This window comes from Mustela putorius, unplaced genomic scaffold (assembly GCF_011764305.1).
Source record: "Mustela putorius furo isolate JIRA1106 unplaced genomic scaffold, ASM1176430v1.1 tig00003834_pilon_pilon_pilon, whole genome shotgun sequence".
Classification (NCBI taxonomy): Eukaryota; Metazoa; Chordata; class Mammalia; order Carnivora; family Mustelidae; genus Mustela; species Mustela putorius.
This window is the reverse complement of record NW_025421987.1, coordinates 60,520,274-60,547,200: the sequence shown is the minus strand read 5'-3', so window position 1 is coordinate 60,547,200 and position 26,927 is coordinate 60,520,274. Positions and strand designations below refer to the sequence as shown.

Genomic DNA, 26,927 nt, shown 5'->3' with positions numbered 1-26,927 from the left:
TACTTTTCAGACTATTTTTAAAATATATTTTTCCCAGGAGTTGACCCAAGAACAATTGACACCAAGCAACAGAAGCTTTAAGAATTCATTCCAAGATCAACCAGTATTCAGAACCAGAGGAGGAAGTAAGGGGATCAGGTAACATATATACATTACAGTTTCCTAAAAGAATATAAGATATCACATTCTCTAATGTTTTACTGTTCTTCTAAGAAATTATAATATTCAAGAAACTGCTTACTTTCTAAGCCAGATTAAAAGGATGAAATAAAAGAGAAGCAAAAATGAAAATCTTTGTTTTGAAGGAAAATTGCGTTTTTTTGTTTTGTTTTGTTTTGTTTTGTTTTTATAAGGGAGAGAAAGGTGGGGCAGTGTGGGGAACAAGGGCTGGGGCAGAGGGAAAAGAAGAGAGTCTCAAGCAGACTCCACACTAAGTGCAGACCCCTGCAGGGCTCAATCTCACAATCCTGAAATCACAACCTGAGCCAAAACCAACAGTCAGATGCTAAACCAATTGTGCCACCCAGGTGCCCCAAAACCGTGCATTTTGAAGAAAGTTATTATAAGTGTGAAATGCACATTTTAGCAAATGTATCTTAAATTTGTCCTCTTCAAGTCTAAAATAAGTAGCATGGCATTCAGAGTTTATTTAACTTTTTCTGTTTATTTAACTTTATTTAATTTTATAAATAAGTAATTCACTTAGGTGATTCAAAATATTTTTACAAATATCATACAGTTGAAATTGTTACATTGACATTCATATTATAAATAGGCTTATAATATTCCTTTAATATTTCTTAGTCTGATTTTGGTAGCAGTGTTGCCTTGGCCTTTAGACTTATTTGAGAAATAGTCCCCAGTTTTCAGTTGTTTAGAAAAGCCTGTATAAAATTAAGAACTTTTGTTCCTTGAAAGTTGGTAGAATTTACTTGAAAAAAAATTTGGTCTTTTCTCTGTGAGAAGACATTGATCCAATTTCTTTAGTAGTTATAGGGCCATTTAATTGCTTTGAGTAAGTCTGGGTAAGATATTTTTCTAATAGTATGTTTGTTTAAGATTTCAAAGCTGTTGGTGTACTGTTAACAGCATCCAGTTTTATTTTATTTTTTTACTGTTTATCTGTAGACATTGCCTCTCTTTCATTGCTTGTATTTTTCATTTGTGTTTTCTTTCATCTTCTGACCAAACTTGTCAAAGGTCTAATTTGTTAGTTTAAAAAAAAAAAAATCAATGCTTTATTTTGCTTATCTTCTTTATCACCTTTTTGTTTTCTATTTCACTGATTGCCACTCTTATTTTTATTATTATTTTTTCTTCTATGTATTTTGAGTTTGTTCTTTTTTTTTTTATATCCCTATTTAAAGCTATACATCTCCCTCAAAACACCTCTTTGGCTGTGCCCCACAAATTTTGATAATATAGTTTTTAATGTCATTCTTTAGTTATTTTACATTAATTTCAATTTCTACTTAAACTCCAAAGTTATTCTGCAGTATATTTTCATAAAACTGTGAATAAGACAAGGGTGTCTGCATTCTCCTTCTATTCAAGATTATATATAAAGTCCCAGCCAGTACATATGTGTCATGACCCAAGGATTATGAGTGATCCAACTGAGGCCCAATGGAAAAAAAGAGAAAAAAACAAGAAAAAGAAAAATCTAACAAAAGCTTTCAGGAAAAAGAATGAGTAGTTACCTTTAAATGAAAAAGGATCAGAGCTACAGTAGACTTATCATTTGTAGCACTGAAAGCTAGAAGTCAGAGCATCTATAGTCTAAAAGAAAAGAACCCAATAATCTTACACTTAACTGAGATAAACTTATATCCATCAAGCTGAGAATTATTTTGTATTTTTAAGGAACATTTATAACACTTGATCATGTACACAACATAAAGGCAAGCTTAACAAATTCAAAAAGGTATTATAAACCTCATTATTTACTCAGAATACCCCCAAGTTAAATAAATAAGAAAGTAACTCCTTCCCCAAATAATTAACTACTCAGAAATTAAGAAATATACTCCTAGATAACCCTTTCACCAAAGAAAAAAATTAGAAATTACACAGTATTTAGACAGCACTGAAAAGGAGAATAATTCATATTAAAAATATGACATAGAGAAAATTTTACTTAAAGGAAAACTTATTCCCTTATATGATTTTATTATTAAATAAAAAAAAGATGAGAAATAAAAGGACTAAGTACTCCCTTCAGAAAACTGCAAAATAAAAACATACAAACAAAAAGAAACTAGGAATAGGAAATTAACAAATAAAGAAGTAAAAAGTAATGTTATGGAAAATAAAAGTAATGAAAAGCATAAAAAAATACAAAGGCTAGTTCTTTGAAAAGACTAAAAAATAAAGGTTTTGCAAGATTGATAAATAATAAAAGATAAAACAAAAATAGACAAGATTAAAAATCAGAAATTAGGCCTAACCACAAATAGAGGAAATATTTAAGAGTAAGAGTATTTATGGGGCACTTGGGTGGCTCAGTTGTTGACTGCCTGCCTTCGGCTCAAGTCATGATCCTGGGGTCCTGGGATCGAGCCCCACATCAGGCTCCCTGCTTGGCAGGAAGCCTGCTTCTCCCTCTCCTACTGCCCCGCTTGTGTTCCCTCTCTTGCTGCACCTCTCTCTGTCAAATAAATAAAATCTTTAAAAAATAAATACAGGGATGCCTGGGTGGCTCAGTGGGTTAAGCCGCTGTCTTCAGCTCGGGTCATGATCCCAGGGTCCTGGGATTGAGTCCCGCATCAGGCTCCTTGCTCAGCAGGGAGCCTGCCTCTCTCTGCCTGCCTCTCTGCCTGCTTGTGTACTTTCTCTCTCTCTCTTTCTGACAAATAAATAAATAAAATCTTTTTTTAAATAAATAAATAAATACATAAAATAAAATAAGGTAAAACAGAGTACTTATGATAGTCACTTAATTTTAGGCAAAACTCTGATAAAATCAGTGTCTCCGAATAAAGAAAAATTTATAAACCAATCTCGCTTATCAATATATACATACCAAATTTATAAATAAAATATAACCATGCAGGAAATGATATATTTAAAAACTAAATGACATACAGCTTATTCCATGAGACCAACGATGCTTCAATATCAGGAAATTCAATAATACTAATCCATTTCACCATTTGGTTAAAGGGGAAGACATACTATTAAAATGACAGATGCTGAAAGGTGTTTAACAAAATCCAAAAGCATTTCCTATAAAATATCTAAGTAAAATTGAAACAGAAGTAAAATAGTTAATTAAAAATAAATATTTGCCAAAAACATCAAATATAATCCCAAGTGGCAAAACACCAATAATTTCAATTAAGATCAGGAAGAAGATGTAGATGCTCAATGTCACCATCATTAATACAGTTTCAGTTCATATGAATTTAAAAAGATATGAGCAAGACAAGAAAATAACAGATATAAACACTGGAAAAACAGATGAACTCTTTTTCAGGGGTATTGGAGCAGGTAGTATAATTGTAAAACTAGAAAATCAAAGAGATACTAGTAAAAAACTACTAGAATTAATATGAGGACTTTATAAAGTTGGTGGATATAAGACATACATAAAAATCAGTAGTGTTTTTTTTATTCTGTCAACAAGTACCAAGACTTCCAATCTTCTTCCATTCTCTTAATTAAAACTGCTCTTGTTCCTAAAGCCCTGAAAACTGATGCTGGACAACTTGAGGGTAGTTTCAAAGAAACTGCCACAGAACTCATGTATACACAATCTTTGTGCCTGTTGCACTATGGACCATTCAAAAGGATCACCAGAGTTATTAAATTACAAACGAGAAAAACTCATCTGATTCCCACTGCTTGATCCCAATCTGTCTGAGGATGCTTCAAACCTGACATCTGAAAATCTTCTCACTGGCAGTACTGGAAACTCAGACACGGTTTGTAATTTGCTCCATCCACTAACCTGTATTTTTCTTTTGTTCCCATGAAAGTGCTTCTTATTAATTATCTGATTGCTTGCTAAACAGAACAGTCTATATGATGGCTAACACCACCTGCTCCACAATTAAAGCCTTAAGTGACTCTCAAAATAGCATTACATTATTAAACATTGAAATAACTCATTCATAAAGCACTTATCCAAAATAAAATGGCATTAGATATTATAACTGCTGCACAGGATGAACATGTGCCATCATAAAAACAGAATGCTATGTATATATTCCAGATTATCATAAAAATGTAACAGAATTGCTAAAAGATATAAATATTCAAATTGGCATTTTAAACAATCCCTCCCTCTCCTTTAATAATTGGTTAAATTCCTGGCCTGGAGGAAGATTTTAGTCAACTATCAAAGATCTCTTTATTGGGCTTCTTTTTCTCATAATAATTTTAATCATTTTTTTCCCCAATGTCTCTCCACACAGTGCCAAGACTCCTTCAGTGCCATAACTTCAAGCTGACAGATGATCCTTTCTACTCAAGAAGATTCATATAGGCTGTCTACCTTGGATTCAGCTGTCTCTGCCTTTCATAACTCCTATATCCCCAACTGACTAACCTTGACTCCTAGGTAGGGACATCTCTACGCCCGTATTCATCAGGAAAAAGTTACAGATGATAAAATCTTTCACCCTCAGCAACCTGAAAAATTTAAGGGTCAAAATTGTTCACGAGATAAATGATGAGGAGAACAAAGGCAAGAGAAATGCACTAAAATATTCTCCTTAAACTGGCAGCCCTCTGATAAATCCCTGAGACATGCAGAGTGTGACATTCCTCAAGGAAGTCATGGCTGCCTTACCGTTAATGTTTCACTGAAAACTAAAGCAACCTTATCTTAATAATAGCAAGACCTCCAACATCCTGGAGACCTTGCTTTTAACATGCACAAATTCCTTACAGACTATCCCTAACTCCTACTAACTAAAGGGTATAGAACCTGTTACTCCTCACAATCCCCATACAGCTCTTTCTACCCATGGTCCTGTCCCTGTGCTATAATAAAAACACCTTCTTACGCCAAAAAACAAACAAACAAAAAAAACAAACATTAAGAGGCTGAAATAGAAAAAATATCCCATTTATAGTAGATGCAAAACCATGATAGTGATAAATTTAACAAGCATGACAAAGAAAGATTCAAATAAAACTATGAAATCATTTGAAAACAAACAAATTTAAAGAAATGAAAGGACATATTATATTCTTGAATGAGAAAATTTGATAATATTAAAAAGGCTATCACTAAAATGTCAATTCTCCAAAATTTACTATATAAATATAATGTAATTCCAGCTAGAATCCCCGATGGGATTAGAATTAAATGAATTGCCTTAATGTTTATGTGGAAGAATAACTGCTTGTGAATCTGTAATAAAAGTATAAAGACTGGAGGAGAAAGAGTTTACTAGATAACTATTTAGAGTCTTTGGGTTAGAAGTAAATAAAGGATCTTAAAAAGTTCAAATCAAAGAATAACTCCAAACATATATTTAAAAATTAAGAATGGTGGAGGGAGAAAAGACTTACCAGCTATGAGAATATGCTATTAAGTCACTACATTCTAATGAATATGTATTACTGGTATTTTAAATAAATGAGTGGAACAGAACAGAGAACACAGTAATCAATGTTATTAGCATATATAAAATTTTAACATACGACAGATGATAGTACTATTCAGTGGAAAGGATGGATTATTTAATATATAATACTGATACAACTGGTTATCCACTTGGAAAGAATAAAATTAGACCCCCACATCTCACACCATATGAACAACACATCTTACGTGTATTAATGACTTAAATGTAGGAAAACTCAGGAGACTATCTGTACAATTTAAGAACAGGAGGCATATAACTTAAGTCTCATCACTCTAAATAGCAAAATGGGAAGGGAAGATAGTAAACACGGATCACAGACACAATTATTGACATAGTTACTAGTAATTAGGCATATTTGCAACAGAAACTAATTAAGGCAAGATTTTATTATGGCTAGTTGCTAACAACAGCAAAAAACAATTATCTTTTACCTAGTACTTCTTTTTGCAAGTCATGGCATCTGGTTTGCAAGTTTACTTCCTGTTGTTTGGATGTCTGAATCTGCTGAGACCTCAATGTGGCTGCATCTGACAATAATTTCAGATTTTTCATTTCCTCTTCAAGGCATGTCTTTTTTCTCTGGGACACTGTCAAACTTTTCTTTAGTATCTCTATTTCTGTAAGTAAGATTCAAAGTTTACAAATAGACAAAATTGAATCACAAATCATTTCTCCATAGAATGATTATTTCCTTTTAGAAAATTAATAGTTGAAAGTCAAGATGACTTTTCTGTCGGCATAGTGACACCTAACCAAAAAATTTAAATTTAGTAGTTATTCTGAAAAAAGAAATAAAAAGCATTATATTGCTAAATGATGCATGAAAACTTTTAGTAGTTCAGCCTTTAAATTGTAATAAATGGCAATCCATCTTGCTTCTCAAATACATAAATGAATAACACAATATCTGCATCATGTTCCAAGTTTTATTGAAATTTTTTTTCTTGGCAACATGATTGAGAAAAGTAAATTTAAAATGTGCTAGCATGAGCTAGTTGGGTGGCATTTCTAGGAGAGTAACTAGGGTACATTCTATACAAATTATGAAGAAAGGCAGCAGCGATGGAGAGGAATAAAAATATGCAGTGTCTAAAACTAATAAATTTATGGACAGAAAGTATTAGTTAATATACCTTAATGATTTTAATAATACTCTGTGCCTTCAAAATGAGACCAGAATTTCATTATAGCAATCACTTGTCATTATTCTATCTACCTAGATTAAACTTAATAAAAATATGCCTCCATAGCATTATGTAGATTTAAATGTGCTAGTTTTATACAATTTTGTGAGAAATGCATGGAGCATACTATCCTTCAGAATAATTATCAAGCTCTCCTTTAATCAGTCTCCTCAGCACTACTGTCTTAAACCAGTATTAAAATATTTAAAGAACCACACAATAATGATAAAATACTATAAAATTTGTACAACCATAATTAATTTGAATTGATGAGGATATGGTCTACATGAAAATCTGAACAGTCTGCTTCGTCAGATAATTCACTTGGCATCCCCTTCCTTGGTTAGCTTATTCTGGGCCATGTGATGGGTTTAGCAAGTGACTGGGTATCAGATGAGTTTGACTTGGTCTTGAAACCACCATGGCAGAAATGGCAGCCACAGGGGCAATTGAAAACCAGAATCAGAGATCCTTCAAACAGACATGGCAGCAGAGGCAATATGGCTGGCAAGTGGTTATAGGAGAAGTAAAGTGGTAGGCAAGACAGAGTACAGAGAAGAGAACATGCCTTAAAGGATGGTGATGAATAGGATTAGGAATGTGGTCCAAGGAGAGAAAAGCAATATATCTCTTGTGGTTGAAGAGTATGTCTAAAAGAAAACATGATCTTTAAGACAGATCTAGGTCATGAGCACAAGGGGTCTAGCATCTTCTTCACTTTTAACTATTGCTCAAAATGAAAAGCTGGTGGAGTGACTGGGTTGCTCAGTTGGTTAAGCATTCATCTTTGGCTCAAGTCATGATCCTCAAGTCCCGGGATCAAGCCCCACATTGGGCTCCCTGCTCAGCAGGGAGTCTGCTTCTCCCTCTGCCCCTTACTCCACTAATGTTCTCTCTCTCAAATAAATAAAATCTTGAAAAAAAAATGGAAAACCTGGAGAAATAACCTGACAGAGATCAAATAAGTAAGGTTCTACTATATTCTAATGAATGATTATTTATATGGATTCTTTTTCCTAAGAAAAACTGTATGCTTCTAAATACTTATGGATATGCACCCATTTGTATAAGGAAAACTGCTAACCCACTAGTGCATAAGATTTTAAAAGAAAAGAGTTTTAAAAATATGGAGGTTGCAGTTTTTCTTCACACCTAAAAAGTCTTGGGTACTTCCGTATCCATAAAGGTGGCTCCTTATGCTGAATAAATTATATAATATCCTAATCATATCTATGTTTAAGTCAGAATGACATGGCAGAGGAGCCTGCACAGGCTGTCACCTATTTTTCATTTGCCAGAATGATACTGCTTAGGTTAGCAGGCTGACTCTGTAAGTGTACACTATTCTGTCTCTAAAATAACTACTCATGTCAACATGACTTTCTATCTGACATTAAAAGAATAAGAATCTGCAATACAAATTTATTTGTGAAATATATTCTAACGCATGGAAAAGTACAGCAAGATTTCCAAACTAACAGGAGCTGTTTCTAACATGAAATTAGGAGAGTAAACTCAATGAAGGTGAATTAACTCATCCTTGGCAAATTACACATCCCTTGTTGTTTGGCAATCCTGCTGTCAAATATTCAATCCTACCTTCATCATTCTATAACTTCATAACTGTCAGCCATGTGTCCCAGTTTGGAGTTCAGAAGTTATGACCTTTACCAGGTTAACCTATTCTGGTCATTGTACCCATCTTGTATTTCCCCTGTCTCGGCACCCCCATGAAGAAGGTTCTCCTAACCTCATTCATTTGGCCTGCCACTGCTTATATGCTACCAGGGCCTAGAAATCTTGTCTGATGCAATCTGGAAGTAACCTAAATCTTCCTGGAACTTGCACCAATTTACACCATTTTATACTGCACTGATCATATGTTTACATATGACCTACTATTTGACGATAAATTATTTTAGGCCAGAGATAATACCTGGCTTATTGTTTTTTATTACACCCATAATTTCTACCATGATGTCCTAGAAATAATAGCAGCTCACTACATATGTACCAAATGAGTAAATTCATTTCTGAAAAAAACTTCTAGTTTCTGATATACTGGTTGAATATCCTGAATATTTTTTTACCCTTCATTTCATAGGCAAGCATTCTGAGCCCCAGATTATTTAATGTCAGACTAGATAAAAACACATAAGCACATAAAAACACAGGCAATAGAAACACATAAGCAATTGTGTGTGTTTAATAGACTATGCAAACAGGCCTATTCTATCCCCAATTTCTTCAATTTTATGAAAAATGTGGACTATACTTCTAAGACTAATTCAGAGCTTGAATTTTAAAAGTTCAAGAGCTAGCCAATCAAAAGTTACTTTGAGAATGGAAGCAAATTGATTATACACTTAAAATATTCTATATTTAGTGTGGTGATTCTACAATAAAGGATTTTTTCCTGAAATTTCTCTTATTAAAATAGATGTGCTTTGGTTTAAGAAAACCTAATCCATGAACATTTGAACTTAAAAATCTTGATTACATAAAGAGAAAGCAACTCATTAGAGGGGTAAGAAATATTTCACTCATATCTGCTATTCAAAAATAAACATACTTTGTCAGCAAGAAAATATTAAGCAATGCCTTTTCTAGGAATACTGTTTTGACTTTGATTTAAACCTAAATTTTAATGTGTAAATCTTTCAAAGTATCTTGAATAAAATTGTGCAATGTGTATGTGGTTCATGATATTTATTAATTTGTTAGGGCTGCTGTAACAAAGGACCATAGACTGGTGGCTTAAGCAACAGAGATTAATGTTTTTCACAGTTCTAGAGGCTAAGAAGTCTGAGATAAGGTATCAGCTGTGTTGGTATCTTCTGAGGACCACAAAGGACAGAGCTGATCCAGGCCTCTCTTCTTGGATTGTAAATGGCTCTTCCCTCTATGGGTGTCTGTTTCCAAATTTCTTCTTTTTTATAAAGAACACCAATCACAATAGATTAGAGCCCACCCACTTACATTTATTTCTTTAAAGACCCTAACTCCAAATACAGTTATATTCTGAGGGATTGTGACTTCAATATATGAACTCGGGGAAGTGACAGAATCCAGCCAATAACACTATATTTTAGAATATTTATTGGCATGTATATTGTGATTATAAATATGCCAAAAATAAATGAGCATGTGATGCACTAAAGATAAAATGGGAAAATGAAAGCAACTGTGTTAGGACAAAGGAATTAGGATTGTGAATTAGGAGATTATTTTACTTTTATAAAAATGTTTCATTTTTTTATATCAACTTTTCAACTGAAGAACTATGCCATGCATAATCAAATCACCCCATGAGGACATATCCATGTAGATCACAAATAAAAGCTGGTATTTTTTTTTAAAGTATTTATCATTTAAAATGCTTGTAATATTGTCAAAGTATAAAACTAATACAGGTTTTTAGATTTAGAATAAATATTATATAATGTTAACTAATGAAAGTACAATTACTAGGATTAGTCTTAAACAATCAATTTATCTTGATAAGATTTTTCTGTTGTTCTTAGTCCTATTAGCCACATGGACTTAAAATTATTTTAGGTCATTATGTTTTTAAGAAACCTCTATGATTTCAGACATTCTAATAGATGTGTTTTCATTTCATTATAATTTGCATTTCCCTAAATGGTTAATGATTTTAAACAATTTTTCACGTGCTTTTTTCCACCTATATATACTTTTTTGATCAAATTTTTCCTGACATATTTTGCCCATTTCCTAATTAGTCTGTTTATTTAAAATGTAGAGTTTTGAGAGTTTTTCATGTATTCCAGATTAAAGTCCTTTGGCTGATCCACGAATATCTTCTCCTAATCTGTATCTTGCCTTTTCATCCTCTTAACAGGGTCTTTTATAGAGCAAAATTTAATTTTGTTGAGGTTCTATTTATCAAGTTTTCCTTTTATGTATCGTGCTTTTAGTTCAAGTCTGAGAATCTTAGGTCCCAAAGATTTTCTAGCTGTCCTTCCTCCAACTGAATGGCTTACTTACCTTCATCAAAAATCAGTTTAGCATACTTACATGGGTCTAAATTTATATATAAATATATTTAATATATTAATTATATACTAATAAATATGTTTATCAGATAAAGGGCTAGTATCCAAACCCTATAAAGAACTTATCAAACTCAACACCCAAAGAACAAAAAATACAGTCAAGAAATGAGCAGAAGACATGAACAGATATTTCTCCAAACAAGACATCCAAATGGCCAACAGACACATGAAAAACTGCTCAACATCACTCAGCATTAAGGAAATACAAATCAAAACCACAATGAGATACCACCTCACTCCAGTCAGAATAGCTAAAATTAACAAGTCAGGAAATGACAGGTGTTGTTAAGGATATGGAGAAAGGGGAACCCTCCCTATACACTGTTGATGGGAATACAAGCTGGTACAGCCACTCTAGAAAACAGTATGGAGGTTCTACAAAAAGTTGGAAATAGAGCTACCCTAAGACCCAGCAATTGCACTACTGGGTATTTACCCCCAAGACACAAATGTAGGGACCCGAAGGGGCACCTGCACCCCATTGTTTTTAGAAGCAATGTCCACAATAGCCAAACTATGGAAAGAACCAAGATGTCCATCGACAGATGAATGCATAAAATAGATGTGGTATATATATATATATATATATATATATATATATACACACACACACACACACACACACACACACACATACATATACATACATACATACATACAATGGAATCCTACTCTGCCATCAGAAAAATGAAATCTTGGGGCACCTGGGTGGTTCAGTGGATTAAAGCCTCTGCCTTCGGCTCAGGTCATGATCCCAGGGTCCTGGGATGGAGCCCCACATCAGGCTCTCTGCTCAGTGGGGATCCTGCTTCCTCCTCTCTCTCTGCCTGCTTCTCTGCCTACTTGTGATCTCCATCTGTCAAATAAATAAATAAATAAAATTCTTAAAAAAAAAAAAGAAAAATGAAATCTTGCCATTTCCAATGATGTGGATGGAACTAGAAAGTATTATGCTAAGTGAAATAAGTCAATCAGAGAAAGACGAGTATCATATGATCTCACTGACATGCAGAATTTAAGAAACAAAACAGAGGATCACAGGGGAAGAGAAGAGAAAATGAAACAAGACAAACCAGAGGGGAGACAAACCATAAGAGACTCTTAATCATAGGAAACAGCCTGAAGACTGCTGGAGGGAGGCAGATGGAGGCATGGGGTAAATGGGTGATGGACATTAAAGAAGGCATGTGATGTAATGAGCACTAGGTATTACATAAGACTGATGAATCATTGACCTCTACCTCTGAAACCAATAATACATTATATATTAATTAATTGAATTTAAAATTTTAAAAAATATTAAATAAATAAATAAATGGAATACCACACCATAAACAATCAGTGCAGCATATTCATGTGGGTCTAAATTTATATATATATATAAATATATTTAATGTATTAGTTATATATGAACAAATTTATTTAAACTATAAGAACATTAATTTTCTTCCCTTATTTTAAGGCTACAAGGCTGCCACCAGGAACACTTCTTTAGGATAAATGGGTGGACATACGTTTTTACTTGCAGGAAGGTGCGGCATAAATACCAAAGAGAAGAATTTCAAGGCTATAATATTTTATACTTGAACCAATCTGCATAAGAGTTTCAGTTGCTTTCCTTCCTCACCAGCATTTGTTGTTTTAAAACTTTTTCATTTTAGCTGATTTGGTGGGTATGTACTCTTGACATTTACATTTCCCTTTTGAACAGTAACACTGAGTGCTTTTTCATGTCCTTATTGGTCATTTGTACATGTTTCCTTATGAAGTGTCTGTGAAATCTTTTGGCCATTTTTGATTGGCTTTTTTTGTCCTATTATTACTGATTTGTTGGTGTTCTTTATGTAGGCTGGACAACAGTTTTTTGTCACATATTTTTAAAAAATATTTCTTCTGTCTGTGGCTGACCTATTCGTTTTCTTAATGGCATCTTTTGATGAATAAGTTTTTAATTTTGATAAAGTTTAACACATCAATTTTTGGTCTTTTTCTTACTTCTTTCCCCTATCCAAGAAACCTACGCTTACTACCAATTCATAAAGACATTTTGCTCTATTTCTTTGATATTTTTAGCTTTTTTATTTAGTTCTATGATTTAGCTTGAATTAATCTAATGTACAATGTAATGTAGGTCTTGAGGTATATTTTCCCATATAGGTATTCAGTTGTTCTATTACGATTTGTTGAAAGACTTTCTTTCTCCCACTGGATTATTTTAGCACATCTGTCCAAAGTGAAATAATCATACAAATAGGATCATTTACCTGGCTATTTTGTTCCACTGATCTATTGATGATCCAGATGCCATAATACATAATAAATCTTAGAGACAGGTGACATTAATTCTCCACTGTTTGGAGACCTTTAGAAAAGTACTTTTTAGCTTATTTATTATCTTTTTAGCTTTATCTTTTTGTATTTATTGGTTAGTCATTGCTTTATGAGTTATATATCCTTTTTAGTCTACATATAATATATATTGCATCATATCACATAAAATACAAAAGAAGTGCAACCATTTGCATCTATTTACTCCTTCCCTCTATCCTTTATGTTCTAGCTGTCATAAGTTAAATCATACTTTATAAAACCCACATATAATAATTCCTACTTTAAATAAGAATATACAATTTTTTTAATTAGAAGGAAAAAAGACTTTAATAATACTTACCCATATTTATCACTTATACTACATTTAATCCATTACAAGGGCCCTGGGGTTCTGTTCACTTCTTTTCAATGTTTATCTCTCTTCAAAATCAATAATTTCTACTGATCTATCTTAAATTCACTGGTTATTTTTTCTATAATCACAATATGCTATAAAAGTCTATCTAGTAAACTTTTATTTCAGATATTATATTTTTCCATTCTTGAATATCTAATTTTTAATAGTTTCCTGCTGAGATATTCTATCTTTTCATTCATACTAGCTTATTTACCTTTATGTCACTGAATATAATTAATAGGTAATTTGAAATCTTGATTAGTTATTTCTATCATCTGGATCAACTCAGAGTAGGTGTCTGCTTACTATCTAATCTCTTAAGTATGGGCCATGTTTTCTTGTTTCTTCCCAGATAAAAAAATTTGGGGTTATATCCTGAACATTGGGGATGTTATGTTATGGAGACCCTGAATTCTGTTATGTTCCTCTAAAGGGTAGTTATTTTGACATTGTTTTATTTTAATACACAATTAACTTGGCTGAACTCAAACTGTAAAATATATCTCCCCTTGGACAAGCAGCAGTGAAAATATCAATTATCTTGGTCTTTGATGGGCTGTTTTAAGTCTTCCCTGTGCACATGTATTTCAGGAATAGGCCAAAGATTAGAAAGAGCTTATATGCAAACTCTGAGCTCTCCCTCTCTGATCATCTCTTTTCTGGAAAATTCTTTCTCAGAGGCTGCCTTAATCTGTGTTCTCCAATCTTCAAGCCAAAAGACTATAGATTTCTATCAGAGTTTTAGCTTTCTGGCATGGAACACACTGTACCTGCCCTCAATCTAATAGCTTTAAACAAACAAACAAAAAATAAAAACAAAACCCTAAGGAATTCACCCAGTTCCATTTTCTTCTTTTAACAACAACAACAACAAAATTCATAGCCTTTTAAAAAAATGCCTCAGCTTTAGGTTCATAGAAAACTTAAGCAGAAAGTACAGAGCATTTCCATATAACCTGTCTCCACACATGAATAGCCTCTCCTATCATCAAAATCCTGCACCAGAGTGTGACATTTCTTACAATCAATGAACCTATAACTCACATATCACAATTCCCCCCAAATCCTTAGTTTATATTAGGATTCACTCTTGGTGTTTACATTCTATGGGTTTTGACAAATGTATAATGGCATGTATCCACCATTATAGTATCATACAAAGTATTTTCATTGCTCTAAGAATCTCCCATGCTCAACGTATTCACCCTTCCCTCACACCCTGGCAAAAAACAGATTCCTTTACTATATCTATAGTTTTACCCTTTTGAGAATGTCATTTATTTGGAATCATATATTATGTAGCCTTTTCAGATTGGCTTCTTTCACTTAGTAATATGACTTCTTTCAATATTTGACATTCCCTCTGTTATGTGCTTGACTCTGGTCACTCTCCAGTGTTTTTAAGTAATTATTCTATCCAGAATTTATCAGTTATTTGAGGGAAGGCTGATCCAACATGACATACTAAATCAAGAACAGAAGAAAAAGTTTTAAAATACAAATTGGCACATCAAAGGGTAATAAACAGACTTCTGGTCACAGCTCAAGATAGATATATTTGGTTTATTTTAGATCAGCCTATAATTATTGAATTTTAGGGTTCAAAGAAGTCATAATGACCAGCTAGTTTACCAACCCCAACAAATTCAAAAGTTGATCATAAGTCCCATCACATAAAATGAAGTATAAGTATTATCTCGTTACTTATGTACCATATAGCAAAGAAAAAAAAAAGATGATTACATTCTAAATATACACAACAAACCTGTAAAGGCTGTTTCACTTATGGATTTAATTTGTAGAAAAACTTCTCCTTTCAGTGAAGTCCAGTTTTGAAAATTATCATATACTTCATTTTTAATACTGGTTAGCTCACTTTTAGTAAAAGTAAGTAATGAAAGAGTCTTATTCCAGAAATATTTGTACTCCACCAATCTTTGACTGTAAAACAGTTTAAAAAAATTAGGGATTTTTAAAATAGCAAGGATAACAACAAATATTTCTTTGAAAAAAATGGTTTTCTTGGAAAAATGGTTTGAGAATGACCATATAACCTACTGTCTAAATGGAGACAATTTTGAACATAAAAGGAGGTGGTATTTGTATTCTTCGAGATGACAGATATAAACTGGGAATATTCCGGGAAAATATGGTCACCCCAACTCATTTTCATTATTTTAACTATAAAGACAGCTAACTTTCCCATACACATTAATTCAATTAATGTTTTAAATTCATTAACAGTAAATACTTAGTGAAGAAAATTAGGTCAAAGTGACATAATCACAGAGACAAAATGAGAATCTCAGATGCATAGACAGTATTCTTGCTATATATCATGGTTCTCCATGCTGTATGAAACCTGGGGTAACAATATTGAATACCTTTTAAAGTGATTGATACAGTGCTTTTGCTTCATGAAATGTCACAGTTCAAAGTAATCGCAGATTTTTTGCAATCTCAGTGATTTTATTACTTCAGATGTCCTGGCTATAATTTACCTAATACTCAAAAAAGATTCAGGCATAGATCTGGGAGTTATTAGCAAAAAAAGTGGTGACTGAAACCACGGAATTGTAATTATTTGGTTAATAATTATCTTCCTGGGGGCACCTGGGTGGCTCAGTTGTTAGTCATCTGCCTTTGGCTCAGGTCATGATCCCCGGGGTCCTGGGATCAAGCCCTATATCAGGCTCCCTGCTCAGAGGGAAGCCTGCTTCTCCCTCTCCTGCTTCCCCTGCTTGTGTTTCCTCTCTCACTGTCTCTCTCTGTCAAATAAATGGATAAAATCTTTTAAAAAATAAAGATAATAGTCATCTTCCTGGATGGACTGAATCTATGATGCAGAGACTAAATCTGTCTTATTCACCACAAGTTTCCCAAACACCTAGCACAGTATTACCACACAGTATATGCTCAACAAATATTGATGAATGAATAAATGAGTAAAAATAATAGATCGCCCAGGTGGAGGAATGAAGAAACGAGAAGGGCTGAGGATAAAACACTGGACAACACTAACGTTTATGGGACTAAAACAGAAAAGAATGCCTCAAAAAAGACTAGGGAGTAAAAGAGAAGAAAAACCAAAAGAATGATATCTGAAATCCAGGAAATACAAGAATTTAAACAACAAAGTAGTGGTCAGTGTTTAAACCTTCAGATAAACGCTGAACAGAGTCCACCGTATCTGGTATTAAGGAAGCCTCTGGCGATCTCAGAGAGAGGCATTAGGTAGGAAAGACAGGGCAAAAAAGTGGAAGTGACAAAACAGGTGATACCAGCAGTCAAGTACCTTGACTTAAGTGGCCAGAAGAGAAGGAGGAAAATGCAGAGTAGAATGGTTTGTTAAGATAGGAGATACCTAAGCGTGCACACAACTGAGTAACAATACATGTACAGTCAGAGGCTAAAAACACAGACAAGAGATGCAGTGAATTTCTTGTGAAGTCCTAGAAAAGACAGAGATAGGGTAGAGGCTGAAAGAGTAGCCTTTGTCAGGAAAAAGGGTGGTGTCATTCTATTGGTAACTAAGGTCCATCTGAGTGATCAGAAGTCACAGGGGATGCCTCACTCAGCATGCAGAGCTGGAAGCTGAGAGATGCTAAAACTGGTAAGATAGGGAAAGAAGAGCTATGAACTAAGTCCAGGTCAAGGGGCTAATGGTGGATGGGGGTCAGGGCTTACAAGGATATTTAACAGAAAAAAAGACTGGATATATGCAGGTGCTTCTGTAAGAAGACAGGCAGAAAATGGAAAATTCAAGCTTGTTAGCCATAAGAAGATCCATGTTCTATGGAGCCTAAATCTTATACGACTAGTGGTGAGTAGAAGGAGAGCTTTCTTGAAAAACAGAATACAAGAATGATATCTACATGAGTCACCTGAATGGCTCAGCTGGGTTGAGCTAAGTGACTGACTTGATTTAGGCTTAGGTCTTGATCTCAGGGTTGTGAGATTGAGCCCCACCTCTGGTCCCACACTAGGTGTGGAGCCTACAAGATTCTCTCCCCCTGTCCCTCTGCACCCCTACTCTCTCTCTCTAAAAAAAAAAAAAAAAGATGTCTATAAATTGGTTTAAAACTCTACAATTATCCATAGAATGAGAAAAATCATTACACATAAAAATTTTAATGTTGATGAATTCCACTAATATTACAAAATATAGGAAAATAATATAACTTCCTAATAAATAACAGCTCTATAATACCTTTTCTTTTTTAAAGATTTTATTTATTTATTTTTAGAGAGTGAGCCTGGGTACCATGCACAAGTTGGGGTAGTGGGAGGGGGAGAAGGAAAGAATCTAGAGCAGACTCTGTGCTGGGTACAGAGCCCAACTTAACCAGCTTAAACTATGTGAGCCACCCAGGTATCCTATTTGCAATTTTAGTATTCATGCTCTTGTTCATATGAGAACCATTTTATATAATACTTTATGTGGAGAAAATATAAAAATTATGTACCTTTTCATCTAGCATAGCCATTAGTTTTTTATAATTCATAATTTTGAAATTCTTTCAGCTTTATAGTTCACTATTGATAACACTATGTAAATATTATACATTGTCCAATTTAGAAAAAACTTATCAAATTTCTTTATATGATTATAAGATTAGGAACATTTCAAGTGTTTTAGAAAATAACTAGGCGGGGCGCCTGGGTGGCTCAGTGGGTTAAGCCCCTGTGTTCTGCTCAGGTCATGATCTCGGGGTCCTGGGATCGAGCCCCGCATCGGGCTCTCTGTTCAGCAGGGAACCTGCTTCCCACCTCCTCTGCCTGCCTCTCTGCCTACTTGTGATCTTTCTCTGTCAAATAAATAAATAAAATCTGAAAGAAAGAAAGAAAGAAGGAAAAAGAAAGGAAGGAAGGAAGGAAGGAAGGAAGAAAGAAAATGACTAGGCTTAAATTGACTTTGAAATGAGGAAGCTCATAAACTAATCTATCTTAGATGCCCTTGACATGGTATGATTTTTATGTTGTATTCAGAGATAGTAGCTTTTGTAAATCAGCAAGACACTTAAATCTTTCTTCAATGTATTTGAATAATTAACTTCATTTCAGGAAATGGATTATGAAATAATCCATTCAATATTTAATTGAAAATATTTCTTTCTCTTAATGAATTCACCTGTAATATAATCTGAAAAAAGTTATAATATTTTGTCAAAATAATATGCTTAAATTAATCTTCATTGTTTTTATTCCATTAATTTTTTTAAAATTCACATACACCCAAATTTTTCATTTGTGATATCTTGCTTGTATTATTAAAACATTTTAAAATGTCTTTCCAAATGGCAACTTTAATAGTGTATTCCCAACTCAATTTTCCCTTACTCAGATTCACAAAATGCTTGTGATTACTCCACTGGCACACCAACATCAGAAGTTTAAGAAAGGGGAAATCAGACTGGAAAAAGAAAGAATTTTAACCAATTACAATTAGGTCATCTTACTATTGCTAGGGGCCCTCTGAGAACCTTAAAAGGAGCTGCCGAGTGAAGAGGTCTGAAATTTGAGCATCATTTAATTCATAGTAAAGGATGTGTTTATAACATTGATTTCCTTTGTGAAATATGAAGGAAGATATATAGCTGCAAAGAGATGAGTAGTCTAAGCAGAAGAGTGAGGAGTTAGAATAGTATTGGAGGAACTAAAGGCCTGGTGGTTTTGTAAGTATGAAGACTGAAAGTTTTAAGGGTAATGACAACTAAATGAGCAGGGGTAAAAGGAGTTGGAATATTGGAAACTTTTCTAGACAGAAACATCCTCCACATAGAAAATCTGAAAGAATACACACACACACACACACACACACACACACACACACCCCAAACAGGTTGATGAACAAACAGGTTCATCAATGTCACAGGACAGAGGATATATGATCCATATGCAAACATCAGTGTTATGACTATATACTAATGGTAGTCAATCACAAAAATAAAATTAAGAAAATGATCCCACTCATAATAACATCAGCAATAATAAAATACTTAGAAATAATTTATAAACGGAGTGCAAGACTTATACAGGCATAACTTGGAGACATTGCAGGTTTGGTTCCAGACCATCACAATAAAGCAAACTTCACAATAAAGTGAATCAAATGAATTGTTTGGTTTTCTAGTGCATATAAAAGTTACATTTAGGGGCGCCTGGGTGATTCAGTTGTTTTAAGCGCCTGCCTTCGGCTCAGGTCATGATTCCAGGATCCTGGTATAGAGCCCCACATTGGGCTCCCTGCTTATGGGAAACCTGCTTCTCACTTTCTTCCCTGGTTGTGCTTTCTCTCACCATCTTTCTCTCAAATAAAGTCTTTTTAAAAATTAGTTAAAAGGGGCACCTGGGTTGCTCAGTCATTAAGCATCTGTCTTCAGGTCAGGTCTTGATCCCAGGGTCCTGGGATTGAGCCCCGCATCCAGCTCCTTTCTCAGCGGGAAGCCTGCTACTCCCTCTCCCACCCCCCCTGCTTCTGTTCCCTGTCTCACTGTGTCTCTCTCTGTCAAATAAATGCATTAAATCTTTTAAAAATTATGTTTACACCATAGTCTATTAAGTGTGCAGAAGTATCATGTCTTTAAAAACAATGTATACATCTTAATTAAAAGTACTTTACTGCTAAAAAATGCTATCATGCATTTTCAGCGAGTCACAATCTTTTTTTTTTTTTTTAAGATTTTATTTGTTTATTTGACAGACAGAGATCACAAGTAGACAGAGAGGCAGGCAGAGAGAGAGAGGGAAGCAGGCTCCCCGCTGAACAGAGAGCCCGATGCGGGACTCCATCCCAGGACCCTGAGATCATGACCCGAGCTGAAGGCAGACCCACTGAGCCACCCAGGCGCCCGAGTCACAATCTTTTTGCTGGTGCAGGGTGCTGCCTCCATGTTGATGGCCTGCTAACAGATCAGGGTGATGGCTGCTGAAGGTTTGGGATGATTGCAGCAGTATTTTTTTTTTTTATGGTGCAAAAAGGTGATTTTTGTTTTCTTTTTTGAAAATAAGGGTGATTTATTAAAGCATGGGGACAGGACCAGTAGGCAAAAAGAGGTGCTGCTGTGGGGTTTTGAGGATGACTGATTATACATTTGGGAGTTGGAGGAGGTAAGTAAAAAGGAAGTTTTCCAAAAGGACTTTAACATGCTAAAGAGGACATAAAATAAAACAGCAATGAAGTCTGCCATGCCAATTGACCCTTCTTTTCACAAATGATTTCTCTGTAGCACGCAATGCTGTTTGATAGCATTTTACCCACAGTAGAACTTCTTTCAAAATTTGAGTCAATCCCCTCAAATCATGCCCATCATTTTAGCAACTAATTTTATATAATATTCTAAATCTTTTTTGTCATTTCAACAATCTTCCAAGCATCTTCACCAAGAGTAGTTTCCAACCCAAGAAGCCAGTTTCTTTGCTCATGCATATGAAGCAACTCATTTACTAAAGTTTTATCTTGAGATTATAGCGATTCAGTCTTATATTTAGGTTCCACTTCTAACTCTAGTTCTCTTGCTTTTTCCAGCACACCAGTTACTTCTTTCTGAAGTCCTGAACTCCTCAAAGTCATCCATGAAGTTTAGTATCAACTTCTTGTAAACTCCTGTTCATGTTTATATTTTGACCTCTTCCCGTGAATCGCAAATGTTCTTAATGGCATCTTAATCTTTCCCCTGAAAATTTTCAGTTTATTTTTCCCAAACCCATCAAAGCAATCACAATCTATGGCAGCCCGAGCCTTACAAAATGTATTTCTTAAGTAATAAGACTTAAAAGTCAAAATTACTCCTTGATCCATGGGCTCCAGAATGGATGGCATGAAAACATTAATCTAATTGTACACGTCCATTAGCACTCTTAGATGACTGGGTGCATTGTCAATGAGCAGTCATATTTTGAAAGGAATATTTTTTTCTGAGCCATAAAGTATCAACAATAGGCTTAAAATATTTAGTAAACCATAGTATATACATATTTGTATATAATACAATATGTGTATAAATATGTATATAATGCAAATATAAATAATTTGCATATAATACAAATATGTATTATATACAAATTGCATATAATACAAATATGTATATAATATGTATATATACAAATATGTATATATATGTATATAATTTCATCTAGGCTTTGTTGTTCCATTTCTAGAGTACAAGCAGAGTAGATTCAACATTAAGCATACTTCTTAAGGGCTCTTGAATTTTCAAAATTATAAATGAGCATTGGCTTCAACTTAAAATCACCAGCTGCATTAGCCCCTTACAAGAGAGTCAGCTTTTTTTTTTTTTTTTTTTTTGAAGCTTTAAAAGCAGGCCTTGACTTCTCTCTAGCTAAAAAAGTCCTAGGTGACATCTTTTCCCAATAGAAGGCTGTTTTTTTCTGTATTGAAAATCTGTTGTTTAGTGTAGCCACCTTCATTATTTTTCTTAGCTAGATCTTCTGCAAATTTGCTGTAGAGCTTGGACATCAGCACTTGCGGCTTCATCTTGCTCTTTTATATTATAGAGATAGCTTCTTTTCTTAAACATCATGAACCAACGTCTGCTAGCTTCAAACTTTTCTTCTAGAACTTCATGCCTTTACCAGCCTTCACAGATAGTACTGAAGAGTTAGGGCCCTGCTCTGGATGGGCCTTTGGCTTAAGAAACGGTTGGGACTGATTTGATATTCTATCCAGACCACTAAAACTTTCTCCATATCAGCATTAAGACTGTTTTGTTGCTTCCTTATCACTCATGTGTTCACTGGAGTAACACTTTTAATTTCCATCAAGAGCTTTTTTTTTTTTTTTTTTTTTGCATCCACAACTTGGATAACTGTTTGGCACAAGAGGCCTAGCTTTTGGCATATCTTGGCTGTTTGTTTGTTTCCTGATTTCAAGTTTTTATTTAAATTCTAGTTAGTTAACATACATGGTAAAATTGGTTTCAGTTGTAGAATTTAGTGATTCATCACTTCCATATAAAATCTTTAAAAACAAAAAGGAAAGAGTCTCTTATGGTTTGCTTCTGCCCCGACCGCCACCCTTTTTTCCCCTTTCCCCTATGTTTATCTGTTTTGTTTCTTAAATTCCACACGTGATTGAGACCATATGGTATTTGTCTATCTGTGACTGACTTATTTCACTTAGCATAATACACTCTAGCTCCACCACCCACATCATTGCAAATGGCAAGATTTCATTTTTTTTAAGATTTTATTTATATGCTTGACAGCCAGAGATCACAAGTAGGCAGAAAGGCAGGCAGAGAGAGAGAGAGAGAGGAAGAGGAGGAAGCAGGCTCTCCATTGAGCAGAAAGCCCGATGTGGGGCTCAATCCCAGGACCCTGGGAACATGACCTGAGCCAAAGGCAGAGGCATCAACCCACTGAGCCACCCAGGCACCCAAGATTTCAATCTTTCTGATGGCTGAGTAATATTCCATTACACACACACACGTGCGCACACACACACACACATATGTACACCTTCTTTATTCATTCATCAGTGGACAGACATTTGGACTCTTTCCATAACTTGGCTATTGTTGGGCATATCATGGTTTTTGACATGCCTTCCTCACTAAGCTTAACCATTTCTAGCTTTCCATTTAAAGTGAGAAATATGGAATTTGCATAGAGCCATAAAAAAGACCCCAAATAGACAAATCAATATTAAGGGAGAAAAACAAAGCTGGAGACACTACAAACACAGGTTTCAAGATACATTACAAAGCTGCAATAATTAGAACAGTATGGTACTGGCACAAAAATAGATACATAGATAACTGCAATAGAACAGAAAGCCCAGAAATTAACCCACAATTATTTGGCCAATTAATCCATGACAAAGAAGGCAAGAATATGCAACAGGGCCGGGGGAGACGTCCAGGGAAAACTGGAGAGTTACATGCAGAAGAATGAAACTGGACCACTTTCTAACACCACACAAAAAACAAACTCAAAATGGAGTAAAGACCTAATATGAAAACTGAAACCACAAAAATCCTAGAAGAGAGCACAGGCAGTAATGTGTCTGACATAGGCAAAAATGGACTATTGGGACTACATCAAAATAAAAAGCTCTGCACAGTGAAAGAAACCATAAATAAAAGAAAAAGACAACCTACTGAATGAAAGAAGATTTTGCAAATGCTACATCTGATAAGGGATTAATACCCAAAATATATAAAGAACTTATACAATTCAAAACCAAAAACCAAGAACAAAAACAAAAAACCAAACTCATTAAAAATGGACAATGGACCTGAACAAACATCATTCTCAAGAAGAACTTCATGGCCAACAAACACATGAAGAAATGCTCAGCATTACTGGTTATCAGGGAAATGCAAATACAAACCACAATGAGATATCATCTGTCAGAATGGCTAGTATCAAAAAGACGTGAAATAACAAATAGCAATATGTGGAAAAAAAGGAACCCTCATCCCTTATTGGTAGGAATGTAAACTGGTACAGCCACTGTAGAGAATAGTATGGAGGTTCCTCAAAAAACTAAAAATAGAAACATCTTGTGATCCAATATTTCCACTACTGTATATTTACCTAAAGAAAAAGAAAATTATAAATGAGCCTTGACATGTGCTAATTCAAAAGATATATGTACACTAACATTTACTGTAGCATTATTTACAATAACCAAGATATGGAAGCAACCTAAATGTCCATTGACAGATGAATAAATAAGGAAGATAAAGTACCTCTCAACAATGGAATGTTATGCAGTCATATAAAAGGTTGATATCATGCCATTTGCAACAACCTGGAGGGACCTGGATGGACCTGGAGGGCATTATGCCAAGTGAAGTACATCAAACCAAGAAAGTCAAATAACATATGATTTCACTTGCATGTGGAATCTAAATAATAATAATAATAATAAAATAAACAAACCAAAAGTAGAATCAGACCATGTTGTCTGATTCCATATATCCAAAAATGTCCAGAAAAATGCAAATCTATAGAAACAGAAAGAAGATTAGTGATTGTTAGGATGGGTGGTGAGAACAGAGATTGAGTGCAAATGGAATGAGAATCTTGGGAATGACTCAATTGTTCCAATATTGGATGTGGTAAAGGTTGCACAACTTAGTAGGTCTTACAATGTAAAAATCATTACATTGTGCTCTTAACATGAATGAATTTTGTAGTAAGTAATTGTATATCAACGAAACTGTTTAAAATAAGATGTGATATGATATGGGATTGAGACTACAAAACAAAATAAAGCCAGATGACAGTCTAGATGGACAAATCACAAAAGTAAGGGGGCATTTGGGTGACACAGTCACTTAAATATCCAACCCTTGCTTTTGGCTCAGGTCATGATCTCAGGGTTGTGAGATCAAGCCCTGCACTGGGCTCCATGCTGGGATGCTGGGTAGGAAGCCTGCTTAAGATTCTCTCTCTACTCTACCCCTATCCTGACTCTTAAAAAAAAAAAAAAAAAAAGTACTTTATATTTCAAACAATCTATGAAAGATTCACAATAGGAATCCTCTAAAAATAAACACTTCCTAAAATATTTCAAATATGGATTGATTTGGAATACTGGATATATACAGATTTATGTAAAGTAAAGCATACTTATATTCCATACTACTTTTTAGTATCCATTTTACAGACCTTCTAAACTTAATTTCCACTCTCAAAGGCACTCTATTCTGAATAGCAGATGTGCTGAGCCAGTTGAGGCAGACCATACCTGATCACCTCCTTGCATAAGGAAGGTTGGAAATGATGTCAGGAAAAACAGAGCATGAAGAACATTTTTCTGGAGGCTAGGTGATTAAGGCCCAATTGCAATTAAGTAAATGACAGAATAATTTTAAAAGAGCAATGCGACTCAAGGACATAGTTCAATGTTCTATTGTTAAGTTTCTTTTGGGAAGCCTGTGTGACTCAGTTGGTTAAGTATATGCCCTTGATTCAAGTCATTGGGATACAGTCCCACATCTGGCTCCTGGCTCAGCAGGGAGTACTGCTTCTCCCCCACCCTGTCACTCCCCCTACTTGTGCTCTCTCTCTCTGTTACCTCTCTGACAAATAACTAAATACAATCTTTAAAAGAGAGAGAGAGAGTGAGAGACAGAGAGAGGAAGTACCTTTTGGGCTCCACAAATAAAATGCTTATATCTGAGTGCCTAAGTCTCATGCTTCTTTTCTTTGCCATGTTTAGAGAGATGATAAGCTCCTTTTCTTCTGTATTCTAGTAGATATTTTTAAGATATACAACTTTAAAATTAGCTTTTAGTAATGCAACAAAATCACTGACCTCATAAATTTTGATTTTATTTTCACCAGACTGCCTGTTTCTACGCAATGTACCTACTAGTAAGGAATAAAACCAATAATCATTTCTATTTGTATATCATAAACTTTTATTTGTACTAAGTGTTTAGTTAAACGGTTACTTCCAAAATTGATTTTTAGTAAATGCTATGTTTTTATGTAAGTCAGACCCCAGACTCCCAATTTGTAATCTTTTAGCTAAAAATAAACAAAGTCACATATCTATTGAAAATTTTTAAAGAAAATAAGCAGTTAAAAGTATAACTCAAAATGATAAAAATTAAAACACAATAAAAGTAACAAATACACCTATTTTTTCAAGAGTTTAAAATGCTACAAAATCAAAAAAAATCAAAAAAATAAAATGCTACAAAATCACATGTAAAATCTTAATATTTTGAAGCAGCATTAATTGTTTAATCTAGTTCTGGCCTAACCTTTAAATTTAGTCCATCTTACCACCCACTATGGCATTAATGGATAAAATAAATGGGACTTCCTTAGCAGATCTGAGCCAGAGATATTAGAAGAGCTAAGTTTGAATACTGGTTGGCCTGACTAAAGTGAAGAACTGGAATCACCTGCTGGTTCAATACCAGATTTCTAGGACAGGGCAGAAAAGATTTCTGATGACAAAAACGATCATCTGTTTTATGAGTAGAATCATTGATTCAAAAAGTATTTGCTGAGCATCATTACGTGCAAGGCATTTATGAAAGGTAGTTGAGGCAGGTGATCACCAGATAGTATATTAAAAAATTATTAGCCCAGGTAATTTTTTTAATGGAACAATGTTTCCAGCAACAACTAGTAGATTGCAAAAGAAAAGAAAGGGAACTAACATTCAAAATATTCATTCAACATATTTTTAGTAACCCAGAAACTGTCTATTTATAAAGTTCACTTAACTTATTTCCCTTTTCTAAGAGCTGTTACTCAATTTTGAAAAGAATCATTGTTTCTGATATTCTCAATATATTCAATTCCAATTTTTTTTTAAAGATTTTATTTATTTATTTGACAGACAGAGATCACA

The 26,927-nt window shown here is 34.2% G+C and overlaps 1 protein-coding gene across 5 annotated transcripts in view; it reads right to left on the bottom strand.

Annotated features, from left to right (window-relative positions):
- The window catches only part of LEKR1 (leucine, glutamate and lysine rich 1), a 186,693-nt gene that overhangs the window by 84,638 nt on the left and 75,128 nt on the right, over positions 1 to 26,927 (bottom strand). For all 5 annotated transcript variants that reach the window (XM_004755621.3, XM_045088553.1, XM_045088554.1 and 2 more), the window contains 2 exons: positions 15,351 to 15,526; positions 6,029 to 6,214 (listed from right to left, as the gene is read on the bottom strand). In XM_004755621.3, coding sequence (XP_004755678.1) covers positions 6,029 to 6,214; positions 15,351 to 15,526 — 362 coding nt within the window. The remainder of the gene's footprint in view (positions 1 to 6,028; positions 6,215 to 15,350; positions 15,527 to 26,927) is intronic.